The 27833-nt window shown below is 38.4% G+C and overlaps 2 protein-coding genes across 4 annotated transcripts in view; one reads left to right on the top strand and one right to left on the bottom strand.

Annotated features, from left to right (window-relative positions):
* Positions 1 to 12406: 12406 nt before the first annotated feature.
* On the top strand, positions 12407 to 14454 carry prlh2 (prolactin releasing hormone 2). The gene is made up of 3 exons (XM_026938249.3): positions 12407 to 12605; positions 13184 to 13388; positions 13762 to 14454. The coding sequence occupies exons 2-3, from the start codon at positions 13208 to 13210 to the stop codon at positions 13962 to 13964; spliced, it is 384 nt and encodes a 127-aa protein (XP_026794050.1). The 5' UTR covers positions 12407 to 12605; positions 13184 to 13207; the 3' UTR covers positions 13965 to 14454.
* A 129-nt stretch (positions 14455 to 14583) lies between these two features.
* The window catches only part of myripb (myosin VIIA and Rab interacting protein b), a 205044-nt gene continuing 191794 nt past the window's right edge, over positions 14584 to 27833 (bottom strand). For 2 of the 3 annotated variants that reach the window (XM_053227864.1, XM_026938117.3), the window contains exons 14-17: positions 21333 to 21410; positions 20582 to 20642; positions 18844 to 18920; positions 14584 to 18487 (exon numbers count right to left, since the gene is read on the bottom strand). In XM_053227864.1, coding sequence (XP_053083839.1) covers positions 18865 to 18920; positions 20582 to 20642; positions 21333 to 21410 — 195 coding nt within the window. In that variant the 3' untranslated portion in view covers positions 14584 to 18487; positions 18844 to 18864. The remainder of the gene's footprint in view (positions 18488 to 18843; positions 18921 to 20581; positions 20643 to 21332; positions 21411 to 27833) is intronic. The other variant, XM_053227865.1, reaches the window with a different exon arrangement.

The following is a 27833-nucleotide window of genomic DNA, read 5'->3' as shown; positions in this document are numbered from 1 at the left end:
GCATTAAAATGATCGAACCTAGAGGTAACAAAAGCATGAACTAGTTTTTCTGCATCATGCAGTGACCTTATATTTTTTTATCTTAGCAATTTTTCTGAGATTAAAGAAGGCTATCCTAGTAATATTACTTACATGAGCTTCAAATGAAAGAGTTGAGTCAATAATCACACCAAGGTCTTTTACTGCTGCATATAATGTAACTGAAAGGCCATCCAGAGTTACTATATATTCAGAAAGCTTACTTCTACCTGCAGGTGGTCCTAGTACAAGTACTTCTGTGTACTTCTGAGTTAAGTAGAAGGAACTTAATAAGCCTCCAGTGTCTAATGTCATTTACATATTCCTCAACATTATTAAGCTAGTGTCTCTTATCTGGCTTTGCTCAAACATACAACTGTGTGTCATCAGCATCACAGTGGAAGCTAATACCATGTTTATGAATAATTTTACCCAGAGGTAGCACATATAAAGAAAAAAGCAGTGGGCCTAAAAAAAAGAACCTTGTGGAACATCAAACTTTACCTTAGTATGCATAGAGAAGTCACCATTTACATTTACGTACTGATAACTATCAGACAAATAAGACCTGAGCCAGGAGAGGGCTGTTCCCTTAACTACAACAACACTTTCTAGTCCATCAAGGAGAATAGTATGATCAATGGTGTCAAAAACTGCACTAAGGTCAAGCAACACAAGCAAGGAGCCCTGATCAGAGGCCAGTAGTAGGTAATTTACCACTTTAACCAGTGCTGTCTCTGTGTTATGATCATGAGTGATATTTCTATGTAGCTATGACTACTACAACCTTTTCTAGGATCTTGGAGATAAAGGGGAGGTTTGATATTGGTCTATAGTTGGACAGCTGACAGGGGTTGAGGTCAGTTTTTTTTAAATCAGATTTTTTTATATTATATTTATAGATATTTTTTAGAAGAGGTTTGATTACTTCTGGTAGTATCTGTTTGAAGAAACATATAGATAAGGAATCTAGTACACAAGTTGGTGATTTTGATCAAATTAGCTTAGATCAAATTAGATCGGTCTCTCAAAGGGGAGTAAAACATTCTATATGCTTATCTTATGTAGTTACATTGTTATCTACATGATTATTTATCGAATTGTCGGGTTTAAATTTATAGTCTGAATTTTTGTGTGTGATCATTATACCAGGGTGCTAGTCTTTTCTCTCAAATTATTTTTCTTTTAAATGGTGCTACATTATCTAGAATATAGCGGAACATTGACTCTAAGCATTCAGTCAACTGATCAGGTTCTGTGGGGTCAAATGGTGATCCAATCATAATTGATAACACTGGCAGATTATTGATAAAACTATGCAGTAAGTGACGTGAATGTATGTTTGACATGGTAGTGTGGCAAGGTGCATATGTTATGACTAACACATTTTAAATGAGATGAGATAATGATCTGAGATAGCTTCAGGCTGAGGAAATGTGACTATATTTTCTATATTTAATGTTATTAGTAGATAAAGAGTGTGACCACTATTATGATTGGGTCCTTTTACATTGTTATTAACCCCTATTTGATCTGGAATGAACACAACCACTTCTCAGAGGGACTTCTGGGGTAATCAAAATGAATATTAAAGTCTCCAACAATTAATGCTTTGTCTAAAGAAATAACCAGGTTTGAGATGAAATCTACAAATTCAAAAGAATATTGCCCTGGAGGTATGTAAATAATAATTAGTGGAATCTACTGGGTAGACTTATTTTTTATGGCTACACATGTTATGTTACTATAAAGAACTTCAAACATGTTGAAATTATGTCAAGGTTTTTGTGTGATGCTCTGCCAGTTAGACGAAGCTCTTGTATATAACTGTATCTGGGAGGATTAGCTACATTTAATGCTACATACTCATTTGGTTTAATCCATGTTTCTGTTAACTCCTGACCAGTAATAGTTTCATTAATTCAATTCAATTCAATTCATTTTTATTTGTATAGCGCTTTTTTACAAAGGTCATTGTCTCAAAGCAGCTTTACACGAACAAAAGTAAAGTGAAGTGTGTGTGTGTGACGTCTCTGATGAGCAAGCAGGGCGACGGTGGCAAGGAAAAACTCCCTGAAATGGTGATAGGAAGAAACCTTGAGAGGAACCAGGCTCAACAGAGAACCCATCCTCATATGGGTTTACACTGTAGTGTGCGTGTGTGTGAGTACAATGTGTGTTGGTGTAGTCCATGGAAAACAGCTGAAGCGTTTTCGTGGCAGTATGAAGCATTGCCGGTGGACAGGTCCAGAGTGAAGGGGGGGGAGGTCTGGATTACCAGCAGCTCAGGAGTGATGCTCATCTGGTCCAGAGCGTAGGGCGGTCTGGATCACCGGCAGCTCAGGAGTGTAGCTCGGCAGAAAGAGAAGGAAAGTGGTTAGGTACACTCACAGTCACCGTGTGGAGATAAAACTCAACATCCACGAGTCCCCCAGATCTACTCCTTTGATAAAAACACTAGTCGCTAAATGCTAGGTTAAATAAATAAGTCTTCAACCTCGACTTAAACACTGAGACTGTGTCTGCTTCACGTACATTAACTGGGAGGCTATTCCATAATTTTGGGGCTTGGTAAGAGAAAGCTCTGCCCCCCGCCGTGGGTAACAGTGGGTAAGGTACTAACATATCGCTTAAATACTGCGGAGCGAGACCGTTTAATGCTTTATAGGTTAGGAGTAATATTTTAAACATTAACAATTAACACTTTAGATGTAAGAGATCTAATATTTAACAGTCCTAGATTCAGATCAAAAAATTCACTATTATCTAATTTTTTTTGTTAATTAGGTTACTAAAAGAAACTTTCTAACTACTTCTACATTTTTATTTAGCTCGGGGAACAGACACAGTCTCAGTATAGGGGAGCCTGAGTGATGACTCAGTGCAGCAAGCAGACAGTCGGTTTAGTGAAGTGAAGTGTGGCCAAGTATGGTGACCCATACTAGGAATTTGTGCTCTGCATTTAACCCATCCAAGTGCACACACACAGTAGTGAACACACACACACACCGTGAACACACACCCGGAGCAGTGGGCAGCCTTTTGCTGCGGCACCCAGGGAGCAGTTGGGGGTTCGGTGCCTTGCTCAAGGGTCTCACCTCAGTCGTGGTATTGAGGGTGGGAGAGGGCGCTGGTCATTCACTCCCCCCACCTACAATCCCTGCCGGGCCCGAGACTCGAACCCACAACCTTCAGGTTCACCTTCGGGTTGCAAGTCCAAGTCTCTAACCATTAGGCCACGACTGCCCAAAGTCTGCTTGTCTGCTTGTCTGCTCCCTGGCCTTGGATCAGGATAGGCACCAATTAACTAGGCCTGTTCTAAGACTATGAGCTAATACTGCAAGAAATGAGAGCAGCACATTGCTGAGTGGGATAGATACCGTCCTGCCCTAACAGGCCAGCCTTGCCCTCAAAACTGCTCCAAAACTACTATAAAGCCCACGTTGTTTTCAGAGCACCACCTGGACATCCAGCAGTTCAGTGACCATAACTTGCTTTAAGCTACATTTTCATGCCACAATGGTATAGGACCAGAGCATATTGCTGCGTTGGACATTGTCTTTGCTAATTTATACACCTCTACAATGTTACTCTTAGTAACCTCTGACTGACAAAAGAATATTTCATTAGCTCCTACATGAATAACTATGTTTGAGAACCTGTGATTGCTTAAGACTCTAAGATTACCTGCTATGTCCGGTGCCCTGGCTCCCAGTATACACCTAACTGAAGCTGCTGGCGCCCCCAAAGGCCTAGGTAATTTCATGTGCCACAAGATAGAGTCTGCTATAACCAGAGCTCTTTCAGGTTTCTCAGTGGGTGCTTCACTGAGGAGAGTAAACCTGTTAGAAACATGAACGGAGAGGAGTGGTGCTCTCATGGGTGAGCCTTAGTGTTAGCTTTGGCTTTGTAATTATGCTGCTCAGTCATCACTCATTCGCCCCTCTGTGAGGGCTCTAATGCCGGAGTTGGGGAATTGCTATTTCCGCTTAAGGCATCTTCTTACAGAAAAATTCACAAGCTTTCTCTTATGTATTATTCTTTTTATGGTGTTGCTTGATGATTATTTGTGAGTGTATTCTGTTCCAGGCTATGCTGACCTGACCTGTCACATCATAAGATAAGTGAATAGAATGTATGTAAGGGAAAGATAAATGGCACTCATCAATGTGAAGACCTTTTTATCATACAATGAGCTAAGCCTCTCTGAATATGTTGTCGCATAAATGACGTTCTTATATATTGGGTAGGCTTTCACACATTTATTTAGACAGGAGACAAGGTGCATGACAAGGCCAAAGCAGAACTCAGATTATGCTCCCATATTTATCCATCTGAAGAACATTCTGCAAATAAAATTCATCTGCTGTGAAGATCCTGTCTCCAGATTTATCCTTACACCCTTTGCATTTGGCTGAAGCATTACCCTGGTGTAAAAGACAACATTTATGGTGAATGTGACTCCGGATCAATCCGAATGACCTGCTGACCTCACTGGGGTCAGAACAGCCGCCTGAGCACCGTTGGTCCTCCTGCTCCTAAAAAGGGTGTGTGAGTAACTCATCTACATTTTTTTATTAGTTGCTGCAGATATATTTAGGTGAATGTGTATCCTCCTGTACTTTTCTACATAGTTAAGGAGAGGGACTATCTTGTTTATTCTGCATTTGTGACAAAGGAAATGTTTTTTTTTGCATTATTGCCAATATTTTTGTTAAACCCCTTGAATTAAAGCTGTTAATACTTATGGACCCGACTGTGTATTTTGGCAATAATGCAAAAAAAAAAACAGCCATTTTTTTACATAGTCCCTTGATTTTCACAGGCTCAAAAGTAATCGGACAACTGACTGATAAGCAGTTTCATTGCCGGGTATAACCTGTTTCCTCGTTATTTCATGACAAAATAAGGAGATAAAAGGTCTGGAATTCATTCCAAGTGTTAAATTTGCATTTGGTAGCTGTTCATGGGAACTTTCAATATGCGGTCCAAAGATGTGTCAATGCAAGTGAAGGAGGCCATTATTAGGCTGTAAAAACAAAACAGACCTTTCAGAGAGATAGCAGAAATTTTAGGAGTGGCCAAATCAACAATTTGGTACATTCTTAATGTCAGGGTTATGCCGGAATCAGCACTGAACTACGTTTCCCTTTCACCACTGCACCTCACTATCACATCCCATGACTGCTTGCACCTGTTTCACGTTTTGAATCTAACAAGCACTAGTATTTAAGTCCTGTCTTGCACTGCACTCATTGTCTAGCTTTTGTCTTTTGGTGCTGCCACTAAACTGACCCTGAAACTATGGATTATGATGAGCATGACTGCTCTGAATTAGTGCAGTACCAAGGGGAGGAAAATGACAGAGTGAGCACAATCCCACTAAAGATCCCTGAACTAGAACTGTTTACAGATGGATACAGAGCCCAACAAGCAGAGCTCAGGGCTCTCACTGAAGCCTTAAAATACGCAAAAGGTAAAACTGCAACTGTGTATGTGGACACAGATTATGCCTATGGGACAATCATGGACTTTTCAAAACTGTGGAAACAGAAAGGTTTCATGACTACGGCTAGATCCTGGTCAAAAATGGGGAAGAGGTGAAAGAACTGATAGATGCTGTGTCAATCTCTGCACAAATGGCAGTGATAACATGAAGGCTCACACCAGAGAAATGCCCTAGCAGACTTAGCAGCAAATGCAGCAGCCCAGAGAGGGGGCTTGTCTATCCCAAGTGATGGGGATTCATCAATCAGACAATGCCATGAACTCAGCATCACAACTAAGGACTGTGACAGTCAATTTTGACATCACTCCCATTGCTGACATGCAAGAACAAGCTTCAAAAGAAGAAAATAGAAATGGATGGAAAATGGAGCAAAGCTTCATTCAGATAACATTTAAATAAGATTTTGTCCAACTTTGCCATGCAAATCCACTCAGTAGGTCATTTTTAGATCAAATGACTCATAGGTTTAAGGGTATGTGGTACAATCCAGGGTTAAAAAAAAGTAGCTATTCAGATTGTGAATAACTGCCTAGTTTGTCAACAGCACAACATAGGTAGAGCTCAAGAGACACTGATGCTATGAGGTCCAGCCCCACAAGGCCCTTTTAGGCACCTACAGGTAGATTACATCAGTCTACCTCCCTGTCAGAGAAAGCAGGATGTGTTGGTAGTGGTTGACAAGTTTTCTAGATGGGAAGACACATCTCCTACTGAGAAAGGGACGGGCACTGCTAAAATTCTAGCTTGAGAACATTTTAAAAGACAGGTGGATATATTGCCACTCACTGTAAGTTGTTTAATGGGCATACAGGTCATGAGACCCAGTAGGCAGAACCACTCCTTTTAGTTGGGTGGGGGTTGCCCTCACGGTGAAGAACAACTCTGTCAACACACTCATGACCAGATTTAGCCCTATTTGAACAGCTCACAGAGCCACTTAGCAACTAATGGACAATCAAGATGGAGGTGAATTAACCCTAATATACTGTATGTAGTTGACATCTTTACTGCTTGAGTACTATTTTTGTGTTACAGTCTTGTAGAAGCACCTGGAAGACAAGAGAGGGCAAAGAGCTGACTCTGATCATCTTGTTATTTTTGTAGCAGAAGAAGAGGTGTATCCGGGAACTACAATCATCAAACCCAGAGACAATTTTATTGCAAGAACTGTTCACGCACACACACACACACACACACACACACACTCTTTCCTGTCTAAGAGACTGAGTGACCATATTTTGCCAGTATGTTTTGGTTCTTGTTATGTTCTTTCAGAAAGGTATTACTGCATTAGATTCCAATGATAATGTGTACAATGTGCTCTTCAATGCAACCAGAAACAGATTGTTTGAGTCAACTGCATCAGTGTGCATTCAACGTTTATACAGCATTGGTGCAGGTATCCCTTAGGTGGCATCTCCCATAAGCGATTACGACACATGCACTCTTTTGAGCATAAATGTAAATAGCGTTAACATCACAACTTGTCATAATCTCACCATGTGTATCCGAATATTGTGAGCCAGATACTCCCACATGTAAATAAACTTATGCCCCTACATTTAACATCACTGACATTCAGTTGATTGACACCCTACACAGGTGTATAGAGTGAAAAGCACCCTCATATCCATTTCTAGGTCATACTCTTACCTCTAGGTGTAAGAGCATTATTAAGCTGGCAACAAGTGTCAATATTGTGGGGTGAGAAATAGGGCTGAGTAATGGGTCTAAATGCATCAGTCATCTAGAGTCTGAGAAAACTCTCTGGGCATCAATCAATGGTGCTGTCTAAAAGCCCCAACTGGCACATGGTGGTTTTGTGATTAGACCGTACAAAAGGAACTCCTTGCTCAGTTTAATGGCCATTGCACATTGGTATATCTGTTTCTGGTCATGTGTCAATTTAATGATAGCTCTGTTAATCCACCTGACTCACCACCACAAACACATCACTAGTACATCCTAATCCTAGGGACTACACAACAGTAGTTAATACAAACACATGTGAACCAGAGATTCAGGAACATGGAAAATCAGTAGAAGCTTTTTAGCATGTAAAGTCACCATGACACACTACCCCAGTGTAGTGAATACACTGATTCTGATTTGTGGACACAACTGCACTGAGATACATGTTAATATAACATTACTGATGTTGTTGATCCAACATATAAGTGATCTACAAAATGACGGCTAATATAAGAACAAAATTGGAGGCTATGACTAGAAATGACAGGATATGGTTTGAAGGTATGCTTGGAACATTGTGAAAGTGGATAAACAATATTATGGATTGTTTTGGACTATTAATGTTTGATATCCTCTTGGAATGTCTTGTTACTAAGCTAATTGACCATCCAAAGACCTCTGTGACCTATAACCATGCTAGGTAGACTGAAGGATGAAGTATGTCCCATATTACTGTTATAATATGAGTGTTAGAATTTCATTTTCTTTCACTATGGAAATTATTTAATTATTATTATTATTTTAATATAATCAGGAGGGATGAATGTGGAATTATCTGCCTTTACTTTCTTTTATGTTTAAAATCTGTATACTCTTTATGCTGATTCTTATTATTTGTGAGTGTATTCTGTTCCAGGGTGTTCCGACCTGATATGTCATGCCATAAGATAAGTGGACAGAATGTGCATAAGGAGATAAGTGGTGCTTGTTGTCATGTGAAGACCCTTTTATCATACAATGAGCTAAGCCTCTCTGAATATGTTATCACATAAATGACCTAAAAACCTCATATATATTGGGTAGGCTTTCACACATTTAGTTAGACAGGAAGGGAATCAAGGAATCAAATCATGACAAGGCCAAAGCAGAACTCAGACTACACTCCTCTATCTGAAGATATATCTATTTCTCTATCTGAAGAAATTTCTGCAAATAAAATTAATCTGCTATGAAGATCCTGTCTCCAGATTTATCCTTCCACCCTGTGCATTTGACTCAACAGTTATTCTGGTATAAAAGACAACAATGTACAGTATGTGCTATGCATTTTTAAATATTAATGGACAAACCATTCACTTAAACAAATGGCCAACATCCTTTAACGGAGGGTTACAATACTATTATAAAAATGATCTCTTCATTTATTCTTTTTTTGGTAAAACTGACAACAGACACTGAGCAACAACACAACCAAAAACAAAATTACCAAAACATAGACTGAGAAAAGATTTGAATATATTGTTTTATAATATTACTTTCAGGCTCCCCTGTGACCCTGTGTGGGATAAGCAGTATGAAAAATATATGGAATAATATTACTTTTAATTCCAGTCATAACAACAAAAAAAAAATAATAAAAAATAAAATCAGATGGGATTCTGAAAATCAGAAATAACAACACTCCAGTTCCTTTTCTATTCCAGTTAAGTATCTACTGTCATGCTATTTGGGTAAGAGAATGCTTGTATATAAATGCCTGCGGATGTGAGTTTAAGTATGATGTGAATTTAAACATTCTGGTGTCTACTTTTGAAATTTATGAAAGAACATGAAAAAACAGAAAATTAGAACATTATTACAATCTTGATTTGCTTTGATGATCATTTGATCATTTGCTGATGAACTGCTCAGAGAAAAGCAGATGACCACTAAAGGTACTGTAAAGGTAAGGTAATATCTGTGTATTAGCTTAGACCTTAAGGGAGATGACGTCTCCTGCTTCCAGTAACATTAGAGGATCTCACGTTGTATTCTTGGGGTTAATAAGCTTGTGTTACAGCCAAAAATTGCCTGTTATTATGCAAGATGACAGTTACATAATAAGGTGGGTATGGAGGGTGGGTATGGAGAATCTGAAATGATAGACTCCTTTCACAGCCACAGAGAAAATTCCTATTTAAGAAATATGTAAAGACAAATGTTACTGAAAGAAAAATGGGGGATTACGATCAAATCAGGATGGATAGACTTGATTTCTACATAGATAGTACACCTGTAGTTGGATTGTGGGCTTGTCCCACATTTATGAAGACATGCTTGTAGACCACAGGAACATTTGTGTTAAATGGTCCAGTGTAAAGAGCTTCAGAAGCTGAGAATGATGCTGAAAATGCCACTTGGCTCACTCAATAGTTCAGGGCTGTTAGTCAAATTAATCAAATGACAATAAATTAAAACATTATTTTAATACTGACACTGACATATTCATTGCATATAAGTGAGTGTTGAATTCAATCAAATTTTATTTATGTATTGCTTTTAAATTAAATGACCAGGTGAAACCAGATGCATCTCTAATCATCTAATACATTTCACACCCTTATGTTCACTTAAACATGAGAGACAGATTAAAGAGTGTGAGACAGATTGTATAGTAATAGTCAAAGGTAATTAATTTACATTTTGAATGGGGTATGTTACAAAGAGCCAGGCCAACCCAATGTCATTCAAAGATATTCAAATGTCAAGGTACAGTATGGCTATATCTCAATGCCACTTAGATTCATCTGCACTGTTTAATGCCCTGGGCCACCATAGTTCCAGGAATTATTTCAAAAACATCAGAATAAATTCCAACATGATCTATCAATCAAAAATTTGCCTTCAAATTCTACTATGCAAGGTTATGAATGGTTAAATACACTGTGAGCAATGGGGTTAGCTATTGTAGCTTTTTATACCACTTTTTTGTTATGTAATCTAACAGTATCACTCTAGCTTGTTAAAATTTCTATGAACTCTGTGTGAGAATTAGTCATTAACTAAGTCGTTAACTGGGATGGAAAGAGCTACAGATCACCCAACTTAACCAATGTTAATAACAGTATTAAGCATCAATAAGGAATCTGGTTGAATCCATTAAGAAATTAGTCATAAAAAACATAACTTTCAAACAAGTTAAGAAATCCATTTTGTATGCATGTATGGGCAAATAAACACATATTTTTCTCCTGTCAATTCCCTAAATTGTTCTACGGAAAATTAGAAACTAGTTCCCTGATTCTCCCTGTTCAGATCTTCCACTTGTTTGGAAACAAAACATGATGCTTCTTCCACTTTGTTGCTTAATTTTTAATCTATTATACTTGATCTACTGCAAGAGCTGAACAAAAAGGCAGAGGATTCAAGCAACATTAGCACAGACCTCATTTTTTTTAATACTACAATTTATAATACTAATCTCTTACTCATACACTGCTTCCTCCATCTTTGATTCAAATGTACCTAGATTCCTTTTGTTCAGTTTCTCAACTTGACTCTCACTTGCGCTGTCTGATTGCAGTAGCACTCATTTCCCTCACAACAGCCTGGATGTCATTTTGCTCAGAGAAGGCTGCATGATTATCCTCAGGTCTCAGATTCTCAAACTGAATCTCATTCTCATTGTCTTCATGCTGACTCTGAGTAAACATCTGTCCCTCAAACACACAGCAGCACAGCTACAACAGCAGAGAAATGAGGCCTGCATTTTTAAAATGTTGCTTTCATTTTCCAGTGGCAGATTTTGTCCTAGCATTAGTGTTCATGCATATACAATCCCCTACGACAGTACTGAAATGGCAAGGCCAATTCAGTTGTTTTTGTTATACACTGAAGACATTTGGGTTTAAGATGAATATGAGACGATAGATCAGAATTTCAGCTTTCATTTCCTGATATTTACAACTTAGAACATGGCACCTTTTGTTTGAACCCACCCATTTTTCAAGTGATCAGAAATATTGGAACATGTCTGACAGGTGTCTCTTGAATGGCCAGTGCACATCTGTTGTAATTATAGGAGATTGAATAATGTGACCTTCAAGATGCACATCTGCTTCCCAGGGTCGAAGAGATGCTTGATGCACTTGGCAAAGCTTGCCTTTACCAGCAACTAAATTTGACAAAGGTTTTTTTTCCCTTTCCCCAGGGAGCTGGAAGAACACCATTTGGTTACTATCAGTGGATGCATTTACTGTTTGGTCTTTGTAATGCTCTAGTGACATTTTAGCACCATGCAGAGTTTGGACTACAACACATAGTGACTGGCATCCTGTTAATGCACATGGATAATGTCCTGGACTTTTGGAGTTACTTGATATTGTCACCTTAGTCACCTCAGGTCAAAGCCTAGCTGCACTGAAAAACATGGCTTAAAGTGAAAAAAAAGTGCCGCTCCCTTTTAGTGTGTTAGTGCATGGTAACAGTTTAGCAAGTCGTTAGGTAATTTAGAAGTTCTTCTGTGAATAAAGGCAGCCCAGTGATACAGTAGGTAGATCTGCCCATCACAAAATTTTAATTGAAAATTGATATGAAAATTTTAAAATATCCATATTTTTTAAAGTGCCACCAGTGCAGCTGATTACTCCCTGGTTTGATGTTATATTTTTCACGTATGTTTGAGTCTTTGGTACACTCTCTTTCTGGGCGGATATTATTGGGCCCATTTTTTTTTTTTTTTTTTTTTGCTGCGTTAGAGGCGCGTAAAATTTAAGCCTTTGAAAGGCACTGCGTTTGTTTTTCATGTCCACTATTTTTCACTCGAGCACGTAAAAGTGAAGCGTAAACTCCATAAAATCCATTGTAGCCATTTTTTTTATTACCCAAGTCAACAAAATTTCTCATCTGTCTATTCACTGATTATTGTTCATTAATCCGTTCGTTAGGAGGGATACCACTACACTAAAAGTCACTGCACAGTGTGCAGTGTAGACAATACGGTCATGATATTTTTCTGCCCTCTATATGTAAAGTAATTAAGATGAGGTGAACGTGTACGTGTATGTGACACTTCTACCCATCAGGTCGCTAGTCACGGACTCAGTGATGGAGAGTGATCAGGCGTGTCGGGAGAAGCTTCTTTCTCTCCCATCTTCTAATGTCCTTTTAAGGGTTATAGGACAATGTAGAACACGAGTGGGAGGATGGTAGAGGGGAAAAAAAAACAGATGCGATGGGGGAAGTTTACGTGTGTGCGCGCGCAGGGTCTGACGCCTCCTTGAGCATGTTATAATACAGATCAGCTGAGATATATAAAAGCGACAGCTTTAGTTTCGTGGATCGGCCTAAACAGAAAAGCGCGGTCTCTAAAGCACCTGTATCGAAGGGCAAACATCCTAACATACAGGTAAGTTTAAAAAATATTCGAAATGTGGAAGTGATTAATAACATTCTATAATTATTCATTAGTGGTTTTAACATACTTTCTGTAATCTGGTTTAATGCAATTTTGTGAAAATAGGTAGGCTATAGATTGACACCATGTTTGGGAAAATAAAGTTATAAATGGTTTACTGAGAAACCTCAGACAACATATGATTAATAGCAGCCTATGTATGTTTATTGCGGTTCAGTTGTTCACTTTTGCTCTTTTAGTCTGTGAAGTCACCCTGGAAACCCCAAAGCACAGTGGATGTATTTTACAGTGTTAATGACTTAACCTTACTGTTATGTAATGAACTTGCAGTTTATAGCCAATTTGTGACAGTTGATTTTAGTTATAGTAAGATAAGCAGGCTAGATAATACTTGATCTTGCACTATAGGAAACTATACAATAACAGTATAATCATAGGCAAGTGTTTGCAGATTTCAGTGAACTTCTGCATATTTAACATATATACATCTTTTTTTCCTAATTCATGTGATATGCACAGGTTGTTATTATTGATATATATCTATAAAATATCAGAAGCGTTCTCTTTAGTGTTCCATACAGTCCTCCTCCGGTATGGTGTTCCGGGGTGGTCCTCGCTCCATGCGCACTCAGCAGCATCAGCAGCGCTCCTTCAGCCTGCGCTGGCTGTCGGTGTTGATCGCAGCGCTTCTCATCCTGTCCACAAGTGCCACCTGTGCGCAATGCACCACGGTCGAGCAAGACCTACACATCGTTCACAACGTCGACAACAGAAGTACGTAAATCGAAAGGCTATCATATACATATATTTAAGGTTTAGACACGGGGCAAGAGCACACCACGGGGTTACGCCGCTTAACTAGCCTATGTAGGCCTATAGGTCAAAGTCTCATTTGAAGAATATCTGATTTGACCTAGATGAAGATATCCTGTGGATATTAATATAACTGAGTGAAAATTTGAGGATCTAGATCTAGACAAAATCCATCGTTAAAAGCACAAATATAAATAAAAATGAATCGAAATTGAAATACATTTTTAAAATTTGCTAAAAAAAAAAATGACCTGGGTTAATCGGATATCCGTTGGCCAATGATTCCCCCTTTTTTCTGCCCACTCATACTGCTTTTCCTTTCCCTACACTACAGGCCCTGAGATCGACCCGTTCTGGTATGTGGGTCGCGGCGTGAGACCCATCGGCCGTTTCGGGAAGCGCGAGAGTGACGCACCGTTACAGCACGCGCTTCTACTACTGCTGCTCAGCGCGCTCAGAAACACGGAGAGCGCGCGCAGCGGAGCCTCCTCCCCAAACACGGACTATTACCCAGAAGTGCACAAATCCTATACTTGAACCGAAAAAGAAACATGTTAGTTATTATTACTAGAAGGAAGACCAGCAACTAAATCCACTTGAGTTAAGGTAGCTTATTGAAGTACTAGTACTAAACTGTACTTTATTATCAAAAGGTAAAGGAAATATTACATGCATAACCAATGGTATACGTCAAATGAATGAATTTACAGGAGGCATACATGTTAAATGTCAATTTTCTGTCCAACGACATAACAGTTTATGAAAGGTGCATTAAATACAGTAAACTGTTTTAAAGGTCTTTAAAAGTGTAATAAAATTTTAGTACTACTACAAAAGGTCGTTAAGTACAGTAGTGAGGGACCTGTGCTCAATGTCTCTCTTTAACTGATTATAGTTCATTATTTTTTGTCTCCTAATACCAGATTTTAATTTTTATGTCTTAAGACGATCATTTTTTTTTCACTTTATCTCTCAGTTGCTGTGTTTTCACTTGCGAATTTATTTATTGCTTGAATATAGGCCTATGTACATATGCATCAATGCAATCTATATTCCTAATTAAATGAGTGAACACATGCAACCTTGACCTCATCATTTGGTTGTTGAAAATGGACCTCTTAAATTTCTATTTAAAGCAAAGTACTCAATATGAATGTCAGGTATACAAAGTTTATTTAGGACAAATGGGAATCTGAGCACATTTTCATTGCTTTGATTGTTGTCCTTATGCAAAAATGCAATGGCTTAAAATGTCACAATGAAATGGTGAGAGGGAGTGCAGTTTCTAGACTTCACCACCTCTCTTCTCCTTCAAAACACAAGATGAATCATCAGAAACTAGACACACAATGAGTAGCACACAATATGTCATAATGACAATTCTTGTAATTCTTACTAACACATCCGGTATATAACTAACACATCCATACTACTTCTTTTCACAATAGAAAAATACAGGATGTTGTCTACTTCTCGACTGTGCTTTTTCTTGGGAAATTTGTACATCTATGTGAAAGAAGAAACATGCATTTATACACAGACATCATCATAGACAACCATGAACAGGACCCATTTGAGATGGTGGAAAAACCCCCCAAAAGTGTCTGATAGTAGTATTACAGAACAAACACACTGCTCAGAGCATGATCTTGTTGATCATTTAATTCTATTTCCTTAACACTGCCCTAAAGCCTCCTGTTTCAGCTAACTATTGAGAGATTGAGTTCTGTCACTGCAACAGTTTTGTCATGAGGATTACAGAAAGTCTGCTCATATAAATGCCGAAAGAAAAATCTCTATTAAACCAAGCTAAATTGTTAAAATCAATTTAATGTTTATTATGAAAGTGTGTTTAATAGTTTTAATTTCCAGAGGTATAATTTCTCCCATTCCATATGCTCAGACACCACCTAAGGCAAACACATATAAAATATCTAAAACAGTAGATGTAACACAAAATTATGAGACATAACTATTTAAGTTCCCCAAATACACTTTTCTGACCCCAGTGACTACATAGCTTTTCTATTAATTTCACTGTAGTTACTGAATAATATGCTTTAAGGAATAATAGCTGAATAATTAAACTTTAAGGGGTTAAAGATGTCATGATCGAACTCTGGAGGACACAAATCAATACCGTGAGCAGCGAGTTAGTTTACAAATATCACAGTGAAATGACAGGATAAGAAATAAAATTGTAAGGTTATCTGTCACATATAGCTAAAGACTGTACCTGTGTTTCTGTGACCTGTAATGTTTAGCTGAGTTTGTGGATTTATGTAGAGTTTTCACTTCCTAACAACCTATTACTCTGCACTCACACTAGAAAGCGAAATTTTGATCATGTCGCTTGCAGTTTATTTCTTGTGAGTTACTGGCCATATACTGACCTCAATAGTTGATGCTTGTGGATGTGCACTGTTTGGCTTTTTAGGTTCTGATATGATACGGTAATAGTCAAAAATGGTATCTATTTACTTTACTGTAAAATTCATGCACATGGCTTTGTCTTTCATGTTTGACTGCCAAATGCGGTTGAATATGGGCTAAACACAGGTAGGAACTGAAGACAGTAGAGTAGGGACAACAGACAACCCTGCACTGTAGGACTGATCTGAGGAATTAACTGGAGACGATCATTTGCATTTGTTGCTTTAAACTTTTTTCTTAATTTGCATAGAATTAAGAAAATTTCGATTTAAAAGTCACTTGTTGCTCTGTCTCTATGTCGTCAGAGTCACAGCTCCATGTCACAGACACACGTCACAGAAAATGAACAGCTGCTTGTTGCTTTGTAATTTACTAGGGTGAACATAGGAAAAAAGTTCAAATGTAGAGTCTAAATGGTTCTTCAGTTTAACTGAAGTAGAATCCTACAAAACAGTATCCCCCATGAGAGATGGCTGTAAGTAGAACCTCTCTATGATCCTAATGAATACTTAAATATCCAAAGAACCCTTAAGGGACCCTTTCTTCTAAGAGTGTAGCTGAAGACTGAAGTTATGTAATAGGCAGTTGTTATGGTGATATATATTATACTGACTTTTCTTTCTGATGCAACTATCTATGGATATTGTCACATGTTATTTTAAGTCTTCTTAATGATTGGTACTGAAATTTAATTCTAATAAGAACTCATATCAAACAGTAGTGTTTTGGATAAACCCTTGATCTAATGGTTTTTCACTATAGCAACAAAAACAATTTATAATCCAATTTAGAATATAGAAATAAGTATAGATTATTTCGTTGTATTATGAATTAAATGGGGCAGTGGTAACTCAGTGGTTAAGACTCTGGGCTACCGATCAGATCACCAAGCGGCCACTTTCAGGTCCTTGAGCAAGGTCCTTAACCCTCTATGATCCACAGCTTCTGAATTATGGTTGATTGTGTGCTCTGACTTCAGCTTCCTAATAAGCTAGGATATGCAAAGCAAATAATTTAGATATGTGACAATAAAGGATATATTTATCTTCTAAAATGAATGCAATACTAATGCAATGGCTAATCTGGAGGAAATTATACCCAAATTCATGCACACACAGACAGATTAGCTTCTAATAACAAACTGTATATATATGGAATTATGGACCAAATTCTCAGTGATTAGTATCAGTGTGGAATGTAGTTTTCTACTGGCCACATATTCAGCACTGTAATGAAGGTGATTCTCCAGGTTAAACACATCTAAACATTGCTGTTACATCTAGGGGTCATAGTGATGAGAATATTGTGGCAGCAAAGTCAACAGCACTCACATAAATTATAGCCGTGCTTCTGATTTGATCTGATAATTGGCATACACAATTCAGTCACTTAAGAGTCCAATCTGATTTGGGAACTTGTGTGAAATACACTGCCCTGTACACTGACACACACAGTATGGTAGACACACACACACACACACACACACACATATATATATATATACATATATATAGACAGCCCCCACTCCCACCACACAGAAGGAGTCTTAAGGAAATACAGATCTGTGTGTAGGTGGATGCTTGAATGCATGTGTGTGTGCCTGTTTGTGGAAAGGCAGCCAACCATACTGATTAGGAAATCAGACATTGTATCACAGCATGCACATTACTCACACACACACACACACACACACACACTTAATAAAAGGTCAAATGAAACAATATGTGACCATTTATGTCTTAATGAAGGAAGGGCTTTAAATATGATAATTGTTTTAAATGCATAATTTTCCCCCTCTCCTGAACCTCAGTTATCACTGTCCACACAATTTGTGGTATAATTGCATGGAAATTAAACATAAAACATGAAAAAAAAGGATACATCTCTGCTTCACAAAGGTCCTTCAGTAGTTATTTTTTTTAGTTCCACCATGACATTTCACACATATAATATTCTTACCAAATACAGTTTGGACTCTTTTTGGGAACACAGATCATACACAATTATTTTTTGTCACACTGTCAACATACAGAATCAGAACTTAAACACTTAACACTTCAGCAATTAATTTCAAGAATACAACAATGTGACATTTACAACAATCATATACGTAAAACATATATGTAAAACTTTCTATATATGGAGCATCTGTGAATATACTCCCTGTGATTGATTGTAGAGGAGTGTGGACTCCTTTAAGGCAGAAAGAACAGAGCAAGTCCCTGGGAAGTGGAGCACAGAAGTGTAGTAAAACTCCAATGTTTGGTTACGAATGTTCAGGGGCTCTGGAGTGAGATCCGATAGAGAGGAAGAGTTGGCGCCAAGAAAACACTGCAAATCCCAATATGCTTCAGATGTGTAAGGGTTGAGGTGGGAACTTCATTCATATGGAATCCAATAAAATCTCTCTTGTTCATTGGGATGTTTTTTGTTTTTTGTGAGACTGGGGGTTGGCTGAGGAGCTTTATAGGAGCTGATATTTGGATCAAGGCACTGGTGTGGGCCTGACGGTCAGTAGGCAGAAAGGGCAAGATGTAGTTAGATAAGGTTGAGGTTCACAGACCAGGATGGAGGTTGTGTCTGTTACAGTCATGGCTGAAAAGATCTCAACTCTGCCTCTGACTTTTCTGGAGAGAAAGAAACTTGTTTTAGGACAGAGCTTTCCAACAGAGCAGTAGTTCCCAATCCCATGTCTGATGAAGGTGGAAACGGAAGAACAATTCTATCATGGATCAGATGTGATTCCAGTCTTAAGAGTAAAAACACTTGCAGTCAATTCATATAATATTTTTTTCATTTTGTTGTTATAAGTAAATAACTCCTACACAAATGATTAACAAAAATATCCTGCAGCTAAAATGGCACACTATTCTCTACAAACAACAAAGTACATTATGGGTCTTCTGTACCTGCTAGGGTACATAATTTGGACAGGAACCTACTGAATTTCATTGTGGAATTTTATGAGAGAACTGCATCTTACCCTCTATGCTTTTGGACATGACTACAAAATGGCAAATCTCCTAAAATAGCGCACTAGAAAGTCTGCAGGGTGGCTTCCTACAAAAAAAAAAAAAAAAAATTACCTAAGTTTGCCTTTTGAAGCTCCAACTAAAGGTGAATGATTAATGGTGAGCAGCCATCATCAGTGATGGACCCAAAGATAAACAACACTAATTAAAAGGGAGATCTTTAGAAAAAAAAGATAGAAGGGAAAGAGAAGAAAAAGTAAGGAGAGTGAAAAAAGGACACTATTGACTTATTCAGTCTCTCTAATGGACATTGTGCCACTTGCTCAGTCTGGTGCATTTAGCTGCACGTCTTCTTACTTTTCCTGCTCACATTTTCCTTTTCTATTTATTTTCATAATCAAATTGTTTAATCTTATTGGGGGGGCACTTCTCTGATCAACATCAGTGTAATGGGACGGGGAGGTGTTGTTCTTGTCTGTACAAGGGAAAATGGTTGCTTCAGGGATCTTAGCATTGATCAACAGGCACACACGCACATGCACAAGCACACACACACGGGTACTTTGATGACGTGGTGAGGTGCAACACAGGCATGAAACAATAAAACGTGATTAAAGAAACATGTCTATACAGGATGTACCATTTAGCTAGTTTAGACTATAATAAAACAGCATTAGGTCTATCAGCAAACTTCTGGAATCAGCAAATGAGCTCATATTAGCAAAGACTCAAATGTTAGGCTTAAGCAATAAAAACAATTTGTTGCATTACTGGTAAGGTGCTTGTGAAGACTTAACTATGAAATGAATTTATGTTACAGTAGCCAGCTACACATATAATAAAAAGAACCACCTACATAACAATCAGACAATGAAAAATGTATGTTTCACATTGTGTCACTAACCAGATTTCCATAGATTTTATGTAAATATAGTACTATACAAATGTCTCAGACACACTAATTTTATTTTTAAATAGAAATTTCATCTTGTTTCACATTGTTTTATGATTTCTGAACTATTGGGTCAGGAAAAAACATTTTAGATTTCTAAAAATTAGATTAGATTTCTAAATTCTAAATATTCTAAACATTTCAAACAAAACTTTAATATAACAGACAAATGTTTGTATTTCAGTAAACAAAATAACTTATTATGTAATAGACCACTTTCAGACAAATATATACACATATATATATATATATATATATATATATATATATATACATATATATACATATATATATATATATATATATTATACTGGCTGTCAGGTTTAACCTGCGAAAACAGAAGTGTGAAAGTCAAGGTATCCAGAGAAACTGTGGCAGATTCTCCAAGATGCTATTAAAACATACCAGCAAATGTCCTTATAAAACTGCAAAAAGTGCACCTAAGACTACTGACGCATCGACATTGATGCATTGACAGTGTTTATTCCTGTGTACTACTCTTTATAATAGGTTTTTTTAAAAGATGTAGAAACATTTAATTTTATTATATTTGAATGGACCTTTGCTTTACAGCATTTCTTTAAATTAACTTTTGGCAGTAAAATGCATTATGTAATGATACCATTTCCTGTGAAAACATGTTGCTGGATAAATTTTGCTAGATGGAACAACTAAGAAAAAAGGCATGTAAAAAAAGCAAGTAAACAATACCTGTCCTAAATTGCACATGACCAGATTCATGCAAATTTGTTGGCTGAACTACGCTGAAGCTGTGAACATGCAAAAGAGCAATGTACCTATGGCAGGTGGAACAGGCAGCTTTCTTCTCTGCTGACGTGAGGAATCCAAGGTCTGAGGCTGATAAGTATAAATTTAAGTTAAAATACAAACATGCAAACACTAAATTCCATGTGTTCTGACATTTATGGAGTACTTCCTTCCTTGCAACTAGAAAGAATTGGCTTCCATGTAATTAAAACTGTTATGTGTTTCCAGGCTTATGTCTTGAATGAAAACACAGGAAGCAAAATGACATTCTTGGAAACTATAGCATCAAAAATGGCATTGCTCTAGTCTTTAGTTAAATAAATGTCTTACACAAATAAAGAAATAATAAAAAAATAAAGAAAAATTATCAAACAAAAGCAGATACTATAAATGGAAGATTTTAACCAACAAACAGAACAAATTTGTATAAGACCTTCCTGCTGCATTTTTTTCATATAGCATTCCACATCTTTTTCAAAAAAAGGGGTTTAGTATTTAACACTCACATGCTACGCTTGCTCTTTTGCCATTTATTAGTAATTTTGTGGGTGTGAATATTAATTATTTCAATAAAAAATGCATGTTTAACAAAGACAATTGTTCCCTTAATACATTTACATTTACATTTACGGCATTTGGCAGATGCCCTTATCCATTAATACTACATATTAATACTACATAAACATGCTAGTACTATTAAACATAATAATTGTATCAGTAATGTTGATAATAGATTTTTTTTGGCTCTTATAAGTAGAATGAAATATTAATAAAACTCACCTTGAGCCTGGGAAATCGCGAGGACACATTCAGGCCAGCATTTTTAAGTGCTGATATTCTTGCCTCAATGTCTGAGATCTATAGAAAAAACAGAACAAAGTGGCTTCTTTGTCCAGCTTTACAATAAGAACCATCTCACTACAAATGTGAAAGTATATTGTAGCACACACTGCTTCAAATTACCTCACCAATACCTGTACGTGTCAATAATAGATTTTAATGTATTGTAATATTTAGCACCCATATTATTCTTATATATATATATATATATATATATATATATATATATATATATATATATATATATATATATATGTAAGTTATATATTCCATCTATATTCCATGTATATTGGGCTGCTTAAGTAGCAGCATTTACACACTCCTGAGAATGCAGCTTAAGGGCAGGTGTCTAACCACGCATGCAGACTGGAAAGAGACAAAGAAACAAGTGTTCATTTTCTGTGTAAGTACATGAGTTTCTTGAGATTTTCTTGATTCTGCTAGCTGCCGCTCACCTGATGTTTTGCAGATAGTAGGGTCAGCATTTGGCATCAACTGTATGAATCCATGGACCCAACCTGTCTTTTGTCAACAGTTCTTTTAAATGCCACAGCCTGACTATTGTTGCTGAACATGTGCTTTATGGCCACAATTTACCCATCTTATAATAGCTACTTTCACCATGTTAATGTACCATGTCATAAGGCCCAAGTCATCTCAAACTGGATGCATGAAAATGACAATGAGTTCAGTATACCTAAATGGTTACCAGAGCTTAATCCAGTAGATTGCCTTTGGGATGTGGTAGAATGGGAGATTCACAGCATGAATGTGCAGCTGACAATTCTGCAACAATTACAAAATCAATCATGGACCAGAACCTGAAGGAAATGCATCTAAAACCTTGTGTAATTGATACCACAAAGAATTGAGGTTGTTCTTACAGTAAAAGGGTTTTTTCCATAAGTATTTGGAGAGTGACACAATTTTCGTAATTTTGCCTCTGTATACCAGCACAATGAAATGAAACAATCAAGATGTGATTGAAGACTTTCAGCTTTAAATCAAAGAGTTTAAAAAAATATTGCACTAACAATTTAGGAATTACAGCCATTCAAAATTACAGCCATACAGCCAACTCGTTAATTCAAGACAAATTAAGGAGATAAAATATCTAGAGTTGATTCCAAGTGTTGAATTTCCATTTGGTTTCTGTTATTTCATTCTATTCATGGGAACTCTCAATTTGCTGTCCAAAACAGACCTATCAGAGAGATAACAGAAACTTTAGGAGTGGCCAAATCAACAATTTGGTACATTCTTAAAAAGGAGGAATGCACTGGCGAGCTCAGCAACCCCAAAAGGCCTGGAAAAAACTTCAGTAAAAAAAATGATAGGACGGCGCATCACAGTACAGATGGATAATGACCCAAAACATACAGTGAAAGCAACCCAAGAGCTACTTCAGGCAAAGAAATTAAATGTTCTTAAATGTCCGATGACCTCAATCCAATTGAGCTTTTCACTTATTAAAGACAAAATTGTAGGCAGAAAGACCCACAAACAAGCAGCAGCTGAGGTCCTGGCAAAGCATCTAAAGGGAAGAAACTCAACATTTGGTGATGTCCATGGGTTCCATACTTCAGGCAAAGATCTGCATCCACGTATTAAAAATAATCCTAATATTTATGATAATGTTAGTTCGTCCAATTATTTTTCAGCCTGTGAAAATGGAGGGAGTCTGCAAAAAATGTCTATTATTCCTAAATTGTCATGCAATATTTTTGTTAAACCCCTTGAATTAAAGCTAAAAGCTTTACACTTTAATCACATCTTAATTGATTCCTTGCAAATCCATTGTGATGGTGTACTGTAGAGAGAATACTTATGGACCTGACTGTGTGTGTATATATATGTATTTGCCCGCACCTGGTCAATTAACTTCTTGTCAGTCAATTGTCCAAATACATTTGTGCCCCTGAAAATGGACGTACCTTGCTTAAAATGGCCATAATTCCTAAATGGTAAATGCCATATTTTTGTGGAACCTCTTAAAATAAAGCTGAAAGACTACACTTTGATTACATCTTGATTGCTTTATTTCAAATCCATTGTGGTGGTGTATAAAAGTAAAATGACAAAAACTCTGTCATTGTCCAAATACTTCCGGACCTGACTAATATATATATAAAAAGTTTTGGGACACCCCTCCAAATCATTGAATTCAGGTGTTCCAATCACTTTCATGGCCACAGGTGTATAAAATCAAGCACCTAGGCATGCAGACTGCTTCTACAAACATTTGTGAGAGAATGGGTCGCTCTTAGGAGCTCAGTGAATTCAAGCGTGGTACTGTGATAGGTTGCCACCTGTGCAATAAATCCATTCGTGAAATTTCCTCACTACTAAATATTCCACGGTCAACTGTTAGTGGTATTATAAGAAAGTGGAAGCAATTGGGAACAACAGCAACTCAGCCACGTAAAATCACAGTGTGGGGTCAGCGCAAGCTGAGGCGCACAGTGTGCAGAACTCGCCAACTTTCTGCAGAGTCAATAGCTACAGACCTCCAAACTTCGTGTGGCCTTCAGATTACCTCAAGAACAGTGCATAGAGAGCTTCATGGAATGGGTTTCCATGGCCGAGCAGCTGCATCCAAGCCTTACATCACCAAGTGTAATGCAAAGTGTCGGATGCAGTGGTGTAAAGCACGCTGCCACTGGACTCTAGAGCAGTGGAGACGTGTTCTCTGGAGTAACGAATCACGCTTCTCTGTCTGGCAATCCGATGGACGAGTCTGGGTTTGGCGGTTGCCAGGAGAACGGTACTTGCCTAACTGCATTGTGCCAAGTGTAAAGTTTGGTGGAGGGGGGATTACGGTGTGGGGTTGTTTTTCAGGGGTTGGGCTTGGCCCCTTAGTTCCAGTGAAAGGAACTCTTAATGCTTCAGCATACCAAGACATTTTGGACAATTTCATGCTCCCAACTTTGTGTAAACAGTTTGGGGATGGTCCCTTCCTTTTCCAACATGACTGCGCACCAGTGCACAAAGCAAGGTCCATAAAGACATGGATGAGCGAGTTTGGTGTGGAGGAACTTGACTGGCCTGCACAGAGTCCTGACCTGAACCTGATAGAACACCTTTGGTATGAATTAGAGCGGAGACTGCGAGCCAGGCCTTCTCGTCCAACATCAGTGCCTGACCTCACAAATGCGCTTCTAGAAGAATGGTCAAAAATTCCCATAAACACACGCCTAAACCTTGTGGAAAGCGTTCCCAGAAGAGTTGAAGCTGTTATAGCTGCAAAGGGTGGGCCAACTACATATTAAACCCTAAGGATTAAGAATGGGATGTCATTAAAGTTCATGTTCATGTAAAGGCAGACGTCCCAAAACTTCTGGCAATGTAGTGTGTATGTATATATATATTCATGTAGTTATCAAATCAGCCAATCATGTGGCAGCAGCGAAACGGTTGGAACGGTTGTTGGTACCAGAAAGGTTGGTCTGAATATTTCATAAACTGCTGATCTCCTGGGAATTCACACACAACAGTTTCTAGAGTTTACACAGAATGGTGTGCAAAACAAAAAACACTGAGCGAGTGACAGTTCTGTCACAATGAAGCTTGAGGTGGATGGGCTACAACAGCAGAAGACCACATTGGGTTCCACTCCATTCAGCCAAGAACAGGAATCTGAGGCTACAGTATCATGGGCACAGGCTCATCAAAACTGGACAGTTGAAGATTAGAAAAAAATCACCTGGACTTTTTCCAGTCTTCAACTGTTCAGTTTGCATTTGGTAAAAAGTATAAACCAACATGAAGATCAGAGAGCTGTCTATGGGAGAAAAGCAAGCCATTTTAAGGCTCAGACAAGAGGGAAAATCAAGCAGAGACATTGCACAAACACTGGGCATAGTCACTACAACCTTTTGGAAAAGAAAGAAAGCACTGGTGTACTAACAACCAGCCATTGAACCGGTTGGCCAAAGAAAACAGCAGCAGTGGAGATGACAGTTACATTGTGAGAGCTGTGAAGAAAACCCCAAAAACAACAGTCAGTGACATCACCAACAAACTCCACAGGGCAGGGCTGTTATTAGCAGTCATGTCATAAAGTGAAGGTATCACAATCCACCATTTAAAGAAGACTTTAAGAGACGAAATATAGAGGCCATTCCACAAGATGCAAACTACTCATCAACAGTAAGAATTCGAAGGCCAGATTTTGCAAATACAATAAGGAGATGAGCCACAAAATTTCTGGAACCAAGATTAACCTCAACCAAAGTGATAGAAAGGCCAAAATGGGGAGAAAGAAAGGATCTGCTCATGATCCAAAATATGAGCTCATCAGTCAAGCAAGGTGGAGGTAGTGTCATGGCTTGGGCTTGCATGGCTGCTTTTGGAACAGGCTCACTAATCTTTATTGATGATGTACCTCAGAAGTCTACAGAAACATTCTGTCTGCCAATTTACAGAAAAATGCATCCAATCTAATTGGGAGGAACTTCATCAAGCAGGAAGACAATGACCCAAAACACACCGCCAACACAACAAAGGACTTAATTGGGGGAAAAAAGTGAAAGGTTTTACACTAGCTAATCACCCGACCTCAACCCAGTTGAGCATGCATTTCACCTCCTGAAGAGGAGACTAAAGGGAGAACCTCCTCCCCCAAAAAAGGACAGCAACTGACAAAAGCTGTGGTACAAGCGTGGAAAAGCATCACAAAAAGAATAATGCAACAGTTTGGTGATGTCATTGGGTCACAAGCTTGATGCAAGGGATATGCATCCAAATATTAAGTGTTCTTTAAGAAAATTAAAGTAAATACTATCTGTACCAGTAATTATGCTCACCTAAAAATTGAGTGGTCTACCACCAAAGATGCAATGTTCTAAGTTGTTTAACACATCTAGATGTAAACAACAGGACATGAATGCTGAAATTCTGATCTATTGTGTCCTATTTATCTTTTGATCTCAAATCCAAATGTCTTCAATGTACAGCAAAAAAAACCCAAAACAAAACAAAACAAAAAAAAAGGGAAGACTCAGGAGACAGGTGGAATTTTAGCAGAGCTCTGGCCTCAAGTTTATTCAGTCTGCACTTTTCAGCGCACTTTAAACAAACACAACAAAATCAAAAAGCTCAGTGGAAACTCGTCTGTCCCGGACTTGCAGCTTTCTCTCCGTCAAGTCCAAGTTCACTCTTCTTGGAGTGGGATATTATCGGAACAGAAGGTGAAAGTGTGCCCCAGTAGGTAGTACCAGAGGGTGAGGACCGCCCACTTGACGGCCAGACACTCCTTTTCGATATTGCTGTACTTAGTCTCCCTCACTGAGAGCTTCCGGCTGATGTACAGCAATGGGTGCTCCTCCCACTCCACCACCCTGGACAAAATGACCCCAGGGAGAGGAAAGCCAGTCAAACGCAACAGCGGGCCCTCACACAAAACTGCTTTTATTTGGCAGAAAGCCCGCTCGCACAGTTCTGTCCAGTGGACCAGATCTGGCGTTCCGTTTTTAGTGAGGTCAGTCAGAGGGCTGGTGACATCCGAAAAATTAGGTACAAACCTTCGATAATAGCCAGCCAGCCCCAGGACCTGCCTCGCCCCCTTTTTGGTCTTGGGTCTCAGGCAGGCCGCAATTGCTGCTGTCTTATCAATTTGGGAACGCACCTGCCCATGGCCCAAGAGGAAGGCCAGATACTGTACTTACACCTGCCCAATTGCACACTTCTTTGGGTTTGCTGTGAGTCCCGCCGGTCTCAAGGATCTCAGAACAGTCCTCAGATATTGTAAATGCTGCTGCCAATCATTACTATAAATGATTATGTAATCTAAGTAAGCAGCGGCATATGCATTGTGAGGGTGGAGGATTCTGTCCATTAGACATTGAAACATCGCTGGGGCTCCAAACAACCCAAAGAGAAGGGTGACAAACTAGTGTAACCTAAAAGACAGACGTTGGAGTCAAGAGAATCTGACAATACCCCTTGTTTCAATCCAGTATCGAATGAAAGCGAGTCGCGCCTAATCGATTGCGTGGGTCATCAACGCGAAGCATCAAATATGTGTCAAATTTAGACACTGAGTTGACCTTTCTAAAGTCCACACAAAAACGACTCCATATACAGCAGGGATTGACGTTCTTGTTTTGCTCTCAGGTCAAGAATGTACTGAATTTTGTTTTTGCTGTTAGAAGGTCCCTCCTCCCATTTTCCCTAATGATGTCTAAGCCACTACGAGGCTTGCGCCTGTACAATAAAAAACCCCATGGAGGCTTGCGAGATCTCTCATACTGCAAATAACAGGGGCTCAAACCACTTGTCCCAATTCCGCTCATCATCGTGAACGAATTTACGAATCATATTTTTTAGTGTCTGATTAAACCGCCCCACCAGGCCATCTATTTGTGGATGGTAAACACTGGAGGGAATCAATTTTATCCCTAATAATTCATACAGCTTGCATAGTGTCTGTGACAAACGTGG

The sequence above is a fragment of the Pangasianodon hypophthalmus genome, chromosome 22 (assembly GCF_027358585.1).
Source record: "Pangasianodon hypophthalmus isolate fPanHyp1 chromosome 22, fPanHyp1.pri, whole genome shotgun sequence".
Lineage (NCBI taxonomy): Eukaryota > Metazoa > Chordata > Actinopteri > Siluriformes > Pangasiidae > Pangasianodon > Pangasianodon hypophthalmus.
The sequence above is the reverse complement of the archived record's forward strand: the minus strand, read 5'-3'. Positions and strand labels throughout refer to the sequence as shown.

Bases quoted from the DNA above. Each gene is read 5' to 3' on its own strand.
- prlh2 (XM_026938249.3), top strand. From the start codon at position 13,208: ATGGTGTTCCGGGGTGGTCCTCGCTCCATGCGCACTCAGCAGCATCAG. The intron at 13,389-13,761 runs GTACGTAAATCG...CCTACACTACAG, and splicing joins TCACAACGTCGACAACAGAA to GCCCTGAGATCGACCCGTTC.